Here is a 17,492-nt window from a genome sequence, read left to right as displayed (position 1 = left end):
CATGCTGCACGTTTAATCTATGCACCACACTGTTCAGTCAAGAAGAGATCACATTAGCTTCATACTCATTCAAGATAGTAATACCGTTGCTTTAATGGGACCGCCGGGCTGACAGCATGTAAAAGGCCATAATTCAATCACGAGAACTTAAAGCACAGAAAGAAACATTAAATGAACACCAATGACAAATGCACGTTGCATTCTCTGTTTCTCATACAACAAATTAAAAATAGCATGGGGACTCTTGTACATACTCACTCTCCCATTTTGTGTCTGTACATTATCTTTAGTAATGTTCCCGAGGTGCTCCCGAGTCTTTCTGTGTCCGTGGATGCAAGGCTGCACTGGTAGGTCCATGCTAGTAGGCTGTTGAGGATGTGTCATAGGAAAAAATCTTTAGGGTGAGCCTGGGCCTTTGGCATTGAGGGATGCAGGGTCCACATTCACCAACAACATCCATGTCTGTCCTGACTAAATTGTTCGGACACCATTACCCCGAAAAACATTCAAGGCTCGCTTTCCATGCTGATAAACCTTAATCCATTCGAAATATATAGATATTTTTATATTTTTTTTACTCACAGACACCAAGCTGGGGTTTTGTGAACTGAAATGGCAGCCGCTTGTCTTTTTTGCAATTTTTTTTCTCTTGATAGCTCTTTTTTGCTTTGTCCTTGGCATTGGGTACCAGACAGTACAAGACGTTAATGTAATTGTTACTGAGTTTAACAATAAGCTGTCTAAAAACATACTCGTTAGCCGCCCCCGCCCTCCCCCCTATTGTCCTAGAATCGAACAATCACCATTTATACAAGTCAGTTCTGAAAATACAATGGCAAGTGACATTTTCCACCAATTTTTCATCGTGAAAAACAAAAAATATATTTCACTCCCCATCTGATTTGTTCAGCTTATCAAATGCAATAACTGGTTTTGTTTTTCTTTGTAGCATCGTACCAACATTCACTGATTTCAATATTGTAGAAGTTTTACAAAGACATAAATATAGTAGGATACAATACAGTAAAAAATACAAAATAAAGTTGATATAGTTTCTTTCTTAAATGATAATTTACCAGAGGCAAACCCAGAAACGGATCTTTGACACTAGGCAAAAAACACTAGAATTACCCCCTGAGGTCAAATGATAAAAGAATAGCCATGTCTCAAACCAGAGCTTAGTCCCAGATAACTCACTACTTTCATGTTATTCTGAAGTAGTGTACTATGTACAGGACCATATTAGGCAAAATGTGGGTGTCCTGTGTGATACATAGTCAGCGTGTACTATTCAAGTGCACTAGTTTGGGTGTTATTACTATACTAGCGAGACATTAAGCTAAGGAAAACTTGAAGGCACAATTATCTGAGGCAGAACATACCTCGAGAATCAAACATAACAGTTGTGGTATTGAGGGAGTAAGATTCAAAAAAGGGGAAGAACAAAAGGGGAAATAAAAGTTTACAGTTTCAGGTATGTTTTAGGTCTGAGAACGACGAGGCAGTGAATCAAGTTAAGGCCAAATTACTTAAGATCGTCCGATCAGAACGCTCCGACAGTAAAGATGATGTTAGACCTGACAAATCGCGCAGATTTGTAATACGATATCAGTTTTTAATACCAGAACACTTTTCTGTATTTTGTCATAGCCTGGCTCGCTACATAGATATTTCTTCTCACGGTTAAGTCAATTATATTAAACAAGTTGTTTTTTTTTGCTCTTCTTTCAGAGGTTGTTATTATGCACAATAACGTATAAATGTATGTTACAAGAATATACATGGGCTTCAGTCTATAATATCTCAGTAAGGAGTACATCCAAGCATTCAGGGTGAGGACTTTGGCTTTGAAAAGTTAGTCTACATATGCACAAATATGAAACACACGTAGAAAATGCACCATAGAAAAAAAGGACATGGAAAATAAAAGGAGGGAAAAAAAACGGAAATGGACTAAATGGCTCACACACTGATCTACTGTCACTTACGACCATTTGCTCACACACAGCCATTTCCTCTCAAAAAAATAAAAAAACACAAACAAAAAATGTTTTCAAGTTTCATCTTTTCATTCCCCTCACTTTTTATCTGTGATCACAGACTTGTTCAGGGTTGAAAAGGAACAAGAAATACAAAAGAACAAAGACTGGGGTTTGGAGGGTGTCAAGGGGTACAGTTCAAGTTTGTCATTCCTCATGTGCAAGTCAATATAAAAATGCTACAACTCGTACAACTCTCTTGTCAACAAGACAGGTTCAGGGCAGGCCAAGTCCCCCTGTAGTTTGCTAAATAAAAAGGGGCTCGGAAATTGGCAGGACAGCTTGCTCAATCGGTGACACAGTCTCCACTCCCTGTATTTTTTTCCTCCAGCTCTTCACCTCCTCCATCGATTCATTCATGTGACGAAAGAGTGACTGTGGGAGTCTGTGTCATTACGTCAGGAGCCAAAACAACATCTCCATCCTTTGTCTCTTCTCTTTTATGGCAGAAGAGTCATCTCCCTCCTCTTCTCTGAAACGTCACTCCTCACTCTTTCGTTCCTATGACTTCGGCTTAGGTTGGCTATCCCATTCGTTTTTCTGTCCCTTCGTGTGTCACTCACTCGCTGTCAGTCTCTAGGTCCGAGTCAGACCACTGCACTGGGCTCAGTTTCCCGTGGCGCTGGGCATACTCGATGACTGCTGTGTAGCAGAAGTAGTACTGGTCCCAGGTCTGGATGCTAAAAGCCCTCTGCGTACGCATCCGCCGCACCGTCTGACGGACATCTACTGTGGCGATGTCCTCCAGCCGGGACAGGCAGATGTCCAGTGTACAGAACGTGCCTGGTCGGGTGGACGGGAGAGAAGCATAGATGAACAGAATGAGGGTGGAGAGGTTACATGAGAAAATGTCAATTGTGAGTTTTTTGGTGTGTCATGTTTGATGTCACGGCCAGCCAGAGAACAGGTCAGTAAACATTAGCCGACTATTCAGACTACTCAGTGCAGGCTATTGTGATGTTGAACGCTGTTTGGGTGGAGACGGATGATATTTTGTGGTGGTGCGTCATTGCATCTTGCTGGTAGAGGAGCTAAAATTAGCGTGTTCACGCAGGTGTTGTGTTTCCATCAATGCAGAACAGAGCTGGAGCTGATTGAGGGCCAATTGTAACCCTTCCCATTACATTAAAAAGCCAGATGTTAGCAGGTGTTGGTGGGTTTTTTGTGCAGTGGGAAAGGGGCTCTAGGGAGGTTTCAATTATTAGTTCACCAGTTTTAGATTTTTAGAAGTTCTTGTACAAACTCTTGTCTTTATACAACATTTGACATTTTGGAACTTTGGCTTGCTTTGTTAAATGAAAAAGGGGTTTGTAGCAAAATTTTTCATAAAAAGTGTCCAGAAAAAACGTTTCATATCCGTACTAAAACTCTAAGGTACTGCACTGGCTGGTATTGAAAATTTTCATTTGATATAGTTTTACAGCAACACCACCACTGTATGTCAACACAAAGCCATATAACTGAAAGGAATGTGGCTTTGTATAAACACAGCAGTATACCAAATGAAGTGGCCACTAAATGTATTGCAGAAGTATTTGAACTGCACAATGGTGCAAGCGTTTACCTGTGCGGCCAATGCCAGCACTGCAGTGCACAACCACAGGGGGGCCCCCTGGAGGCCCCGTCCAACTAGAGCCCAGGCTCCGGACTGCAGCCTCCCTCTTCTGAAGTACATGCTCACGAAAGTCCAACATTGCAGAAGCACTTTTGGGTACTCCGAAGTCTGGCCAGCTGACATAGAGGTAGTGGCACACCTCCCGTCTCTCTCCAGACTGATCATAGGTCACAAAGGTTCAGAGAAGAAAACAGAAAGATATCAGATTCTTTCTTTTGAAATGGCATGTACAAGCATGTGGGCCAATATGCCAAGTATGATCATCGAATTACATGAAATAGTGATACCTTAAACATGGAAGAGATTCCACTGACAAAGCAAACACTCAATCTGGAGTCAGCAATGTCATATCAAGTTCTCTTTTATTAGAAATTTCAACACCTCTGATGCCATTAAAAATACTTCATATTAAAGATATCAGAAAGAACATTTTATTACCTCAAATTAACAGACTTAGTTTAAGAATTTTTAAATACCAATGAATTCAGTGTGACTTACCTGTGTGTTGTAAAGTTCAAGATGGGAGAGTTTGAAGTCCTGAAACACCTGGATGTGTGTGTTCCTAACTAAGAAGTATCCGTACTGCTCAGTCCTGCCCTCCTCAAGAGGCCAGTACTGACCGCACTTGACCCTCCCACGCTCAACCACCCTGAGACACACAGAGGTAAACATCTTTTTAATCATCAGCCCATTGAGGACAAGTTGCTACTTGGACAACCACTTCTGTATACAAACACCCTTTGTAAATCTCTAACACATTTCAAAACTCAGATGTAGCAGGAGTCTTACCTGGTGGTCATGACAATGATAAGTACCATCTGTTCCCACACCATGCGCCAGAAGTCACCAAAAGTTTTTGGCAAAGGACCTGAAGGACAAAAAAGTCTATAAGGTCATGGGAACACCAAATTGTATTCTACTGAGGCGAGGGTGACTGAGAAGGTTCTGAAATAGGCGTGTGTGTGATTAGTTGACTGGCTGATCAAACGTTGCTACCCTTGCTAGTCAGCACAGGGAAAACTAGTTGTTTAAACATATTATTGAAATAACCAGAAACAATGGGAGGATTGGCATGTAAGACAGCAGCTCTGATCATGGAAAACTCTCCCTTTCTCTCCATTTCACACACACGCCCTAACACATACAAGCGCTGTCAGATAGTGTGTGCATGTGCACGACCAGGACAAGTCCGCAGCTGTCTGCAGACGCACAAAGTATGTCCAAGTCTTCACACACTTGCGCCGGTTGGATGTTGTTAGTTTGGCACACGGAAGATCCTGAGAAGCCTGGATGTGTTTGCCAATTGGTGTTTAAAGATTAAAGATTAAAGTTCCGCTGATTGTTCTCCGCATTTGACCCATCCCCTGAGGGAGCAGTGAGCAGCAGTGAGCAGCAGCGGTGCCGTGCTCGGGAATCATGTGGTGATCTAACCCCCCAATTCCAACCCCTGATGCTGAGTGCCAAGCAGGGAGGCAATGGGTCCCATTTTTATAGTCTTTGGTATGACCCAGCGGGGATCGAACCCACGACCTCCCAGTCTCAGGGTGGACACTCTACTACTAGGCCACTGAGCTGGTGTGCACACTCATGCATGAGAGATACCACGTGAGTGACTGTGTTTCTGAGTAGTGATAAGTCTGGACGCACAGTGGCCTAAATAAAAAGCTATTATTCAAATTTTATTTTGTGAGTTGTCGTCATGTTTTGTACGATAATGTGCAGTGTTCATGCGCGGTGCAAAGTGCTACACATTTCAGCTGCATTTTAAACATGATTTGGTTTCTAAAAAATGTGATTATTGATTTCAAATGGCTCTTAAAATATATGTAATATTTTTTTGTCCTATGTTTAGCCTTATGGACGGTTTCATTGTTATTTTGTTGCTAGGGCAACAGCTCTGATCCCTGTCTACTTCCTGTCAGCAACCAAGAAAACTATAAAAGAAGGAAAGGAAATGATGTCAGTGGCAGCGTTTGAATTTTGGATTGAAGCCAGACTGTGGTGCAAGTTTTATTTTAGTTTATGAAGCGGAATCACACTTTAGCCCATCATATCTTTGTTGTTTTGCCTTTAACTGAAAAATCCTTCCACCAAATTAAAAAAAACACACACATCATATGATGTTGACTGACACTTTTTATCTAAATGGGCACATTTGTTTTCCTTGTTATTAGTCTCCACACAGATCATGGCTCTGTCCAAGCTCCTGTTGGGTCCAAGACAGCTAACCTACCCGCTGGTAGCAGGTAGTATTGTAGGCTACATGTATTTGATTAACAATAACTAATCAACCTTGAATCGGTTGTTGATATTTATTAATATTCAGGAAGGCTAACATTAGCCAGCCCTATAATATTTCCTAATATAATCAGGAGGTGAGGCTAATCGCTAAATTACTATAAATTTGGACTTTTATCAATTAACGGTACTTGTTATTTTGTTTGTCAATAACCTAAGTTAGCATTTGCATTTTGTTTAACTAATGCTAGCCGGCAGCCTACCAACATCTATTTGGAGATAAAATGGTAAACGTCAATGAGAAATAATCCTTCAGAGGTGTTAAAAAAGGTGTTGTTATGACTAGTGTGCGCACTAGCTCATAATAAAGGCTAACATTAGATGACTAACGTTAGTGCGAATGTAAATCACTGAGGCAAATTGCAAGACATTGAAGATATTTACCTAACTCTTGAGTCCAGCCAGAATAATAATCACAGCCATTAATAAACTGATCTGGTTATAACTTCATTTAACTGTCAGACCTGCCCTGTTTGTTCATGTATTGTTATGCAGTTTGGAGCAAACAGGGGCTTGAGTTGAGCTGTATGTAGCTGATGGACAGAGTCATGATCAGTTTGGAAACCAATAACAAAAAAAAAATGTCAGTCAGCATCATGTAATGTGTGTTTTTCTTAATCCTGCGGAAGGATAACGCAGTCAAAGGTGAAACAACAAAGACATGATGGGTTGCCCGCCCCCACTGACTTCAACAGAACTGGCACCAAACCCTGGCTCCATTGCAAAATTTGAATGCTGTCACTGACATCTTGTCCTTTCCTTCTTTTACAGTTTCCTTATCAGCTGCTACATTAACAAACATTGCAACAGGAAATACATTTGGACCCATTTAGAATGTTTATGTTGTCAGATTTGAAACAGTCTGTAGATGAAACTGTGCTAAACTTTGTTTTCTGGGTGTTTTCTTTTATTTTACACTAGTCAACTAGTCTAGGTTTAAACTTCAATTGAAACATCAGGGAAATTAGTCGTTAGGAACATCCCTACCTTAGAGCAGAAAAGGTGTAAAGGACTTTATAAATATTATCATAAGTAGGAGCGTAGGTTGTGTCAACAGCTGCTTACCCTGAGTTGCGATGTAGGCATTATTCCTCTTGTACCCATCCATGAAACTGGCATTAATGTAATCTGATGTCTGCAAAACACACAGAGGAAAACAGTATGAGACTTACTGGTATGGGTTAGGATCTACTGCCTCCTGTAGGAGGACACTGAACATTACTATTGGCCTATTTTAAGGCCAGTCACTCAGTTGCAATGAATGGTTAAATCTGTAGACTGGAGTGTCAAACAATGTTAATTTATACACAATATGAATCCACTCAGTCAATATTAAGTTTCTCCAGTTCCTGAGATTCATCTTGTTGCCAATACCAACATTTGTTCCAAAGTCATACCACCTTTTTATTTTGTCTGAAGGACTTTTAACAACCTGGACTTATGTTCATAGTTTTGGCAATTTTTAGCATCACTTATGACAACATTGTGCTCATTTTACAAAAATAAGACCCCCTTTGCCAAAAGCAGGCCTTTCCTTTAAACAACATGAAACCCACAGCATATGATATTGCCAAGCATTTCACTTTCCAGTCACACATACCAGACCCGTTAGATGAGAACAGGTGAAGACATCACAAAGAACAGACCCGAAAGTTGTCACACCAGTGTTAGTGTTGAAATTTAACTGCTAATACAACTTCCATTTTCCACATTTATGTCTCCAGCCAATCTTTTACAATCATCTCAGCGCCCTCCACCAATGACTCAACTAAATGCATGCAACATATAACATTATATTCTCTAAGACGTAACCAGTACATACTTCTTATGAGAGGGTGGAACAGAGGCCTCTATGACTGATGTTGGCAGCAAACATTCATAACATCATCTTTCATCTACAAAGTAGTACCTTTTAGAGAACATTTGTGAATGAAATTATTCATTAAAACAAGAGAAAGAAGGAGAGAAGTGAAATCTAATGTTTTTATCATTACCTCATCCTCGTCATCACAGAGCTGGCAGAGTCGCACTCGTGACTGGTCCAGGCAGAGAACATCACTGTACCTGTTCTTTATCTGATTGGACAGTTTTCTGGAATGGCAGAATTGAGTACAATGTGAAATATTTACAGAAATATTGACAGATTTAAATAGTGGGCAGATGTGTCGTCATTTTCCTTCACCTTAGTACAGAGAAACTGAAAATAAAGGAAGAAACTGGCAGAGACACAGAAGCACACTGAGGGATAAAAAGAGATTCTCTTACTTGGAGTAGTCAAAGGTGCCTGCTGGTGGCTCCTTCCGGATTTCCTCGTACTCCTGGTAAATCCCCTTCTTCTTCTTTCTCTTCACATGTTCCACCAGATCATGCACCGTCATGCCTCCCTGCTCTGGCATGTGAACAGACGCCTCCATGCAGCTATCCTCATCATCGGGACCCCATGATGAAGACAGGGGCGGGGACTGGGAGGAGGGCTGGTGGGGAGGGCGGGGCAAAGATTTCTGAGGCAATGGAGGCACCCCTTCCTCTCCCTCACCATCCTCCTCCTCCTCCTCCTCTTCCTCCTCCTCCTTTACGTCATCATTCTGAGACATGTGGGCAGAGTCTGTTGCCTTTCCGTCGACCGCATCCCCATCACCTTTCTGGGAAAGCGGTGTGTCAGGGGGCGTGTCTGACTGGGGAGGGGCTTGGCGGCCACGACCGTTCATGTTAGCATTGGGGCTCGAGCCACTAACAACCATGTTGGCCCCGCTCACTGCCGAGCCGTTCCAGTGTTGGTGGTTCCCCTGCGGCCTGTTTACAGCAGACTGGGGGCTCTGCTGGTACTGTCCTTGGCCTCGAGTCCTGCCCTCCGCCACACCGCAGTGATTGTGTGGGTTAGCATTGCTATCATCGTAGCAGTTTGAGTTAGCCACGCCTAGCTCGGAACCTAACTGTGTGTTTATATGGGTGTGGGACAGTGTAGCGCCTGCGCTTGTGTTGCTGCACTCTAAGCTGTAGGAGCGCAGCAGGCTTCCCACACAGTCGTGTGTGTCGTGTTCTTGTGTGTCACCCTGAACAGTGTTTGTGTGTGTGTTAACACAGGACTGGATCCAAGCCACGTGGCTATACTGGGATGTCCCACCCAGGTGTTCAGGGAGGGAGGAGACTGGGATGTGACTGGCCAACTCGTGAGCTTTCACTGTGCACACCTGGCGAATGGAGAAGAAAGAAAACACAGTTCAAATGACCAATGAAAGCCAAACATCTTACACACTACGACATAACACTAGGGATGCACAAATTTATCAGCTGATTATTGGTATCGGCTGATATCCGCTTTGTTGACTGCCAGCGGCCTATCGGCAAATAAGAGGACATTCATCGATGGCAGTGGCCAATGTTTTTCTGTTGTGCCACATTAATTTTGCTCAGGCTGCAGGGCTTGAGACTAATTGCATACGGTCATCCTGGGGACGACAGAAAACATATCAGGGACAAACAGAGATCTTCCCCAGGATTCCTTCAGTATGAAAGAACACAGTAAACTCACTATCAACATGTACACAGACGTACAAGGATGCAGAGCTCATTGAAATTGAAGAGCGGACGAGGAGAGAGAGGGAGCAGTGTTACTTCGGCAGCACATATACTAAAATTGCAACAGGCAGAGGAACATGTCTGAATCCAGCTAAAGGTAAACACAGACATTCATTTCTCCTTTCCGTTATGTTGTGGGATAATTATACTAACAATCTGAGCCTATCTGTGTGGAAAAAAGAGAGAGAGTGGGGGGGGGGTGACATGCAGCAAAGGGTTGCAAGCCGGAATCGAACCTGCGACCGCTGCAGTGAGGCATCGCCTCTGTGCATGGGGCGCCGGCACTATCCACTACGCTACCGATGCCCCAACACAATGGCGGGAATAAGTAACAACAAAAACAAAATAAACAACAACAAAAAAACATTGTATTGCCCCCAATTTCACAATCCCTACATTAAACAACTGAAAACAGATGTTCGTACCCGCTCTCTCAGCTTCTCGCGCACAAATAGGCGAAGGACCGCGAAAGGTGCACGAAACCAAAGAGGTGATGACACAATGAAGACACATTTTAGACGAGCTGGAAACGCCCCCTGGAAAATATAAACATCAGACAGAGAAAATGTTGAAGAGGATTTTTATAATTTCACAGACACAGTTTTGACACCAAAAACTTAAAGGCAAGCAGTTAAGAGCAATGGAGGATATTCCTGTATATTTATTTACCTTGAGCAAATTGAGGATCTTGACACAGAGCTCATAGTCAAAGTTACCATAGCTGGAGTTGGTCATGTCGTAGATAAATATGAGTCCGTCTCTTTGAGTTTGTATACTGGGGAGAAGTGAACAAAATTTTCAAATTAAAAGCAGAGGAAGAGGGTCAAAAGAAGCTTGCCATAAGATATACATACAACTTTATAAAACATACCTGAGAGAAACTTAAAATAAGGCAATACTCCATACTACAACAACAGGGTAAAGTGCAAAAATAAAGTTGTATGTATTAGGACATCACCTCTCTATGGCTTTGTCCAGCTGATAGATGATGGCCTGCAGCACAGCTTTGTGGGTGGTGACGTCTGGCCGATGGAGACGGGCAGTGAAGAGCGCTAGAGCGGCACCCTTTGCATCTCGGCCAGGCTGGTAGGAAAATTAGCGGGTTATCATATACATCAATGCAAAGTCATTGTACTTCCATTGTATGCAATGTGTGAGAAGGGCAGATCTGACTATGGACATGCACATTTGCATCTGTTACTTCATCTCTATTCATAAAGGGACACAAAAGCAAGCATACACGTGCAGAGTGACATGCACGTACACACAAAACTCTTTTTAAATGACCAACATTTTCTGTGTAGCCTGTATCCTAAAGTGTGGCTCACAATTGCTTTAGTACTCACCAGGACTGTGAATTTGCCGCTCAGCAACTCAGAGCGTAGCGGCTCCTCGTCAGGGTTGATATTGATGATGCCCTCTTTGATTCTTGTGTTCTAATTTTTATACATGATGCAGAGACAAGAGGGAAGGGAAAGACATGAACTTGCAGCTAAAACAGTGTGTAAAACAGCATCAAAAAGGACATTTAATTGAATTTCATAGTCTGCTGCTGTAAACCAACACTTTTGTGCTTTGTTGTGGATTGTGCCTTTAAGGTTAATGCACAGAAAAAGCAATGGAATGGCATGCTATTTCTATGGTTTCATGTTATTTTGATCCCCCTTATCCACCTTATTTCTGAGGGCACTACTGTAGAAATAATTATGTGCACAACTTCCAGTGAGATAGTGGAAGTAGCAGTAAGCTAGTTAGTCCATTAGACTGTCTGTGGTTCATCCCAGTGGCAACTCTTGGTGCCTAACCGGCAAGGCTGGTTCTCTTAGGGAGTAATTTGCCTTCAGTTTAGCAAATACTGATTTTTTTTTTAATCAAATATTAGCTAATGTTAACTTAGCATTCTCTGAAATGTCTTTGCGCAGCTGTGGTACCTGTCGCTCTGTCCGTGTCTGTCTCTGTAACGACTAACAACCAGTCTAAGCTAAATTTTTGTCTTCAGCAACTGTGTGTTAAACATGTAACCAGAACAAAAAGGGATTGTTCCTGTTGCCAAAGGAACCATTGATATGAGAAATGAAACCACAAGAGTTTCACGAGACATAGAGAAAAAGTATTAAATCAGAATTTGCAGAAGAGAATGACACCTAGACTGACAGGTTCGTCACTCAGCGTCAGTACATGATATCCCTGTCTTTACCCGTCTGACTTCATTCTCAACCTACATTAGAAAATTACTACAAAGTGCAGCCTCAAAAAATCTCAGCGTATCTTGACACATTATTGAGAAAAGGGTTGTGTTTGTTGCTGGGATTCTGTAGTGTTATCCTAATTAGATTTTGTGGGTGTTTGTGATATGTTTTCCCCCTCCTGTATACATCTGCAGTGAAGCCTCAGTGGTCTGACTTCCCCACACGCACAGCAAAGCATGCTGCTATTCAGTTTTGAATAAAACATTGTTATTCAGAGCCGAATTACAACCTGTTATAACAGGACATGGTTTACGACTTGTTTGCTGCTACAGTGGAGAGCTGTCAACATGTCATTGAGGGTTGTCAGTCAGATATCAAAACTTTTACACTGTGAGCAAACACTTAACAGCAGCAAGCAACCACATCAAATTATCTCATTCCTTTCATTTACTGGTCTGGCTCACAGGATGTAGACTATGGGCCATCTATCTCAGACAGTAACATGCTTTCTGTGTGTTACTGTTTTCAAAATCCTGGTTGCTGTGTAAAACTAGTCTCACACAGCCAAATCTATATCCAAACTTTGTTTAAATGCTGTGTGTGACACAACAAAAATGTCTGAGCAAGCAACCTATACGTTAAAACGTCTTTCATTAATGTGGCCTTTTTGTTAAAGGGGATTTTACCATTTTAATGGCTGCAATCACCTTTCCACCAAAACAAGCTCCCTCCAGACACTATTTATTTAATCATTTATGCATCCTCGCAAGGTGGTTGTGATTGGTTACAAGAAATAAAAACAACCCAGAGTGTTTTTTCCTTTGTGCAGAATAGGGATGCACAATAATATCATCGGTATCAGCCAATATTCTATACTATCAGAATTGGCCAACGTGCTTTTTCTTATTTTGCACAATGAATGAATATTACATACAATACAATGTATTTCATGTCTCCATCTGCTGGTCGGCCATCACGACAAGAGTATGCATGCATAATATGATGTTAATTCCACTACAGAAGAGACTTGATGATCACTAAAATTGGGTATCTGTTATCGGGCAAATGAGTTGTTACATATTGACATATTGGATATCGGCAAAAAATCCAGTCTCATGCATCCCTAGTGCAGAACGGTGATGTGTTCAGCCAGACCTTTCTCCAGCCCTGTAATAGCATGAGACAGGTCTGGCTATGCGAGACAATTCATTTACAAACAAGCAACATTTGTGATAATTGATACCAACTTATGAATTTAATACTGTTTATCACCAAACAGACTTAAAGAAATTTTTCACAATTCAAATCACAATATTAGGAAAAGGTCAGGTCAGAAAACTTGCAATTGAACATCTTCCCCAGATCTTTTAGCCCCACTTAAGACCTACGGTGTCATGATGATAATAGAGAAAGTGAATAGTCATCTCAGTTTTGTCGCCAATCAAAGCACTGCTGTACCTTGTATGCTTGGAAGAGGTCGATGGCTCTGGAGACGTCAAACTTGCGGGCCATAAGAAACTTTACAGCTGTTGGTTGGGACACGAGCCCAGCGCTGTGAGGCTGCTCCCTGCTACGCACCTCACCCAGGAACTCCTCCACAGCCTGAGACAAACATGAGAGAGGAGATGGAAGAAAAGGGGTGAGGTTGTAGGTGTGAGAGGTGAGATGAAAGCAAAAGAAGTCTGCGCAGAAGGGGAATACCCAGAGGAGGAGAAACTGCTGAAATAAACATCAAAGACTTAGAATTTAGGGAGTAGACCGATAGCAAAGAAAAAAAGATGACAGAAAGAAGATGACAACTGACATGACAAAGAGAATGCATGAGTCTGTCAGCCCCCTCAGCTTTGTAGCTCTTTCCCTGCCAAAGTTACAAAAATGTGTGATACAGATGGCAGGCAGCAGCAGGCTGTGCCCCTGGAAGATGCCGAGGATGAGAGCACTCAAATGCCAGGAGACAACAGTCAGCTTGTTGTCACTCAAGTAAGCTGCATCTGTCCTCCAAAAATGTAACCAGTACAAGGAGAGTCTAAGATGGGCACTTCAGATTAACTGATCAGCTATGTACAAAATTTGAATCTACCCTCTCATAGGACGAAGAAGAAGAAAGCAGATGTCACGTGAAATATTCATCCGTACATAGGGTTTCTCTATGAAATGTTTTGCAGATGCGGTAACAAGATGCACCCAGACTGTGATGCATCTTGTCTCATGATCAGTTGTGTCATTAGATGACGGCAAAACACAGACACACTCATTGCAGTTGCTGTGTGAAATAAACAGCACTCCAGTTCCTTTTTTACCTGAATGTTATTTTTTAATATGTTAGAGATGTTCCAGTACCATTTTTCTTTCCTGATATAGAATCCAATACCTAAACTTGTGTACTGATCCAATACCATTCGGTTAAAACAACAACAACAACAACAGTGAACAGCTGTATACCACTAACTCTGTATGGATGTGAAATGATTGCTCCCATTGTTGTATGGCATGGCTCAGGTTAAAACCCATGTAAAACATGAACAAATACATATGGAGACTGCCATTGATCTTTATTTTAAGCAGTGTAACACATTGCCAAATTCCTGGGATTTTGCTAACGGCTAATGTAACACTTTTTCCCAGAAATCAATTCTTCTTCACCACTCTCAAAAACAGTAGTTGCCAGTGGCTGCAAAGCACAACTTGCTGTGTAGGCTGCTGTCTCAGAGTAGCGAAGAATAACTGATTTCCACTTCCGGGAAAACCGTTGTTTTATCTGGGTGTGAAACTACTTTAACGTTTATTAATAACTCATGTGGTATTGGACTGATGCATTGAATCATGTACTTGCCAATGCCCAATCCAGCATTTTAGGCAGTATTGGACGTATTTCGGATATTGGAATTGGAACAACTCCATAGATACTGGTAATTTATTAACAACAATGGGAAATATGTAATTTTTCAAGATGTCAGCAGAGGTGGCACAACCCCTGCATTGTTACACTATGGAATACCCTGACATGCATGTGTGGGATCATGCTGTCAGTGCAACAATGAGTCTACAAAAAATAATGCATATTCGGTTGTTTATCAAGTCACAACACCTGGACTTAAAAAGACTTCTGAGCCGACTAAGTGCAAGGCTGCGACTGGACACATTGATGTTGCGAATACACACCCATGTTCGAGAAACCCTCACCTAGTCCTGACATTTCGATCATGTCAAGAGAAGAAAGAGATCGAATCAGACACACGATTGCATCAGAATGTACTATCTAGTGCCCTTGACACCCCTCAAGTTGGCATTCAGTTCCTGGTAGTTTGTTGTGTCATCATTCACCATTTTTTTTATCAAGTAATGTGTAATTTGAAGGTACTCTTCCTTATATATTCTTTTCCCTAAATCACTGTTGGTTTTGCCAAGACGTGTTTGTAAATGGCCAACAGTAAACTGAAATAAACCTTTCGGATTTGGGGCACAAGTCAGAGAAGGTACCTTTAAATCACACCTTTTGGATATGCTACCACCAGTAGCTGAACACCAGCACCAGGATGGTCGCCTAGCCTCGGTGGGGCTAACCCAAGGAAAGGCAACAAGTCGTTGACTTCACCACCGAGCTAAAACTACAAAAATTTTGAACAGCAAGTGTCCTCGCAGCGGTTAATCGAGTGGCGTTACTAGATCTGGTAAAGTGATGTTAGCAGTGAAGAAACAAATCGGCAGCTCTGGTGAGCAGCACAAGCATGCCCCGCTTACAGATCAGATAACCTTGAGAATGCTTGATAAAGATAAAACACGTAGCATGAAATGAAACTGTCACCAGAATTGCTGCGTGACATTTGATGTTTGCCATCAAAGTCAGGCCCACCCCCTTTACTAGAAAGTGATGGCAACAACAATGCTAGGAACCGGAGGATCACTTCTGTGAATACGCGACCGTAAATCTGATAGGCAGGACACAGCGAGCTAGTTGGCTCATAGCAAACACTCGCGTTGTACGATGAGAGTCATGATCTTGGTCTGCCTGTGTCATGGAACATTATGGCAACCAACACTTAAAGCAATTAGTGTTTGGTCATTTTTAACCTTCACACTCGGTCCAACGTGTTTTTTTACGTCTATCAAGATAGCTGTCGAGGAAATTCCCTGCAAGTCAACAATAGCTATTAGCATTAGCCAGCGGCTAGGTTACATGTGGCAGCTGGATGGCTAACGATAGCGTTTAAGATACTACGAGCCACATGTATGTGGCAAACCATTGGTAACGTATCGTTTGTTAACATTAGCGATATGAAGATTTTTATGTGGTCCATGTAAAGCTAGGTTATCAGCGGAGCAAGTATTCCTGATACACTGCCGGTTAAGTGGTCCCTACTACTACTAGCAAACGCCATCATGCTAACACACATGCTAACTGCTGTCAGTCACACCGGAGTCAATCGGCTCAGGAGAGTACGAACGGGCCAGGGCTGTTTACTACACCACATCGTTTCCAAGTACAATCACCGTGACAAAATATATGAAAAAAACCGCCGGTTAGAGAAGAAACTGAAGGTGACATGTGAACACGTAGAAAGTGATGGGGTTATGAGGAAAAAATCCGTAAAGACACCCTTACCAGCTGCTCCTGAGTTGTCAGGGCTTCCGCCATCTTGAAGCCTCCGCAACGTCGCAGCGGGCGCGCCCACCAGCCGCTCGCTCACGCCCTACACCCCGAGACAGAGACACAAGCCCCGCCCACATGCATTCACTCAGCCACAGATTGTACACCGTATTTATCAATGCAGTTTACTACTGACAATTCATAAACTGCATTTGTCCACAGATGTTAGCATTCATTTAGAATATTTTATTGCTAACAGTAATTAACTCATTTAATCATTGCATTTTTTCACATTTCAAAATCTGTATTTATCACTGCAGCTTACTGACAATTCATAAACTGCATTTATTCATTGATGTTACTATTTATAGTTCATTAACTGAATTTATCAGAATTTTTGCTGACAGTAAGGGACTGTTCATTACTTATGATGGGGGACGGGGTGGTGCAAAATGGGGAGGCATTTCATATTTTTTTTAAGAAGCAGGGAGGGACTTATGTTTTTTATTTTTGGCTTTGGGGAGGGGTATACAACTTTACATGGCTGTATTTTGTATTTATTTTAAGGCAAAAAACACATAACCAAATCTAAGCTCAAAGTAGTTATATTTCATGAAAATCCCTTTATTCTATGTCTCATTTAAAATTTTGCCCAAAATAAACTGTTTGCATGAACTAACCAGCATGCACAATAAGAGTGAAAAAATTGCCTTTTTTCAATGCCATGATTTTGTCTTCAACTTTTAGCTTTCAAACATCCTCATTCAACATTGTTTTTTTTTTTTTTTTTTATCTAACAAATCTAACAACTGATTTATGGTGGAGGGAGGGTTCTGCATTTTCCCCAAGCTACTCAGGGAGGCCCAAGAAAAAATATTTGTAGCTTGTGGGAGGGTCAAAAAGAAAAAAAAGTTATACCCCAACCACCCCCTCTTCTGATAATTAAAGAACACTCCCTGATAAACTTTGTTATAATTATGATTTGCAATTCAGAATCTGTATTATATTGAAACACTGACCGTTTAAAAACTGCATTTTTCTTTGTAGTTAACTCACTGGCTTTATTCATACCACAGACAGTTAAAAAAATATTGGATCCATACTATTGTCAGCTGACGAACTCTATTTATCTTTTTATTTTGCTACGAGTAATGTGTAAACTATGGTCTATTTGTCCATATATT

General features: G+C 41.7%; 1 protein-coding gene across 1 annotated transcript; it reads right to left on the bottom strand.

The window, feature by feature from the left end:
• Positions 1-68: 68 nt before the first annotated feature.
• On the bottom strand, positions 69-16,420 carry ptpn9b (protein tyrosine phosphatase non-receptor type 9b). The gene is made up of 13 exons (XM_050044504.1): positions 16,324-16,420; positions 13,179-13,322; positions 10,878-10,967; positions 10,490-10,614; positions 10,201-10,306; positions 9,957-10,067; positions 8,218-9,143; positions 7,947-8,043; positions 7,018-7,087; positions 4,444-4,522; positions 4,153-4,303; positions 3,604-3,811; positions 69-2,822 (listed from the first exon to the last, which is right to left on the bottom strand). Exons 1-13 carry the CDS (start codon positions 16,354-16,356, stop codon positions 2,599-2,601), a joined length of 2,364 nt encoding a protein of 787 aa, XP_049900461.1. The 5' UTR covers positions 16,357-16,420; the 3' UTR covers positions 69-2,598.
• Between the last annotated feature and the right edge of the window lie 1,072 nt (positions 16,421-17,492).

Source organism: Epinephelus moara, chromosome 5, assembly GCF_006386435.1.
Source record: "Epinephelus moara isolate mb chromosome 5, YSFRI_EMoa_1.0, whole genome shotgun sequence".
Lineage (NCBI taxonomy): Eukaryota > Metazoa > Chordata > Actinopteri > Perciformes > Serranidae > Epinephelus > Epinephelus moara.
Note: the sequence above shows the minus strand (reverse complement) of the source record. Positions and strands in the feature narration are given on the sequence as shown.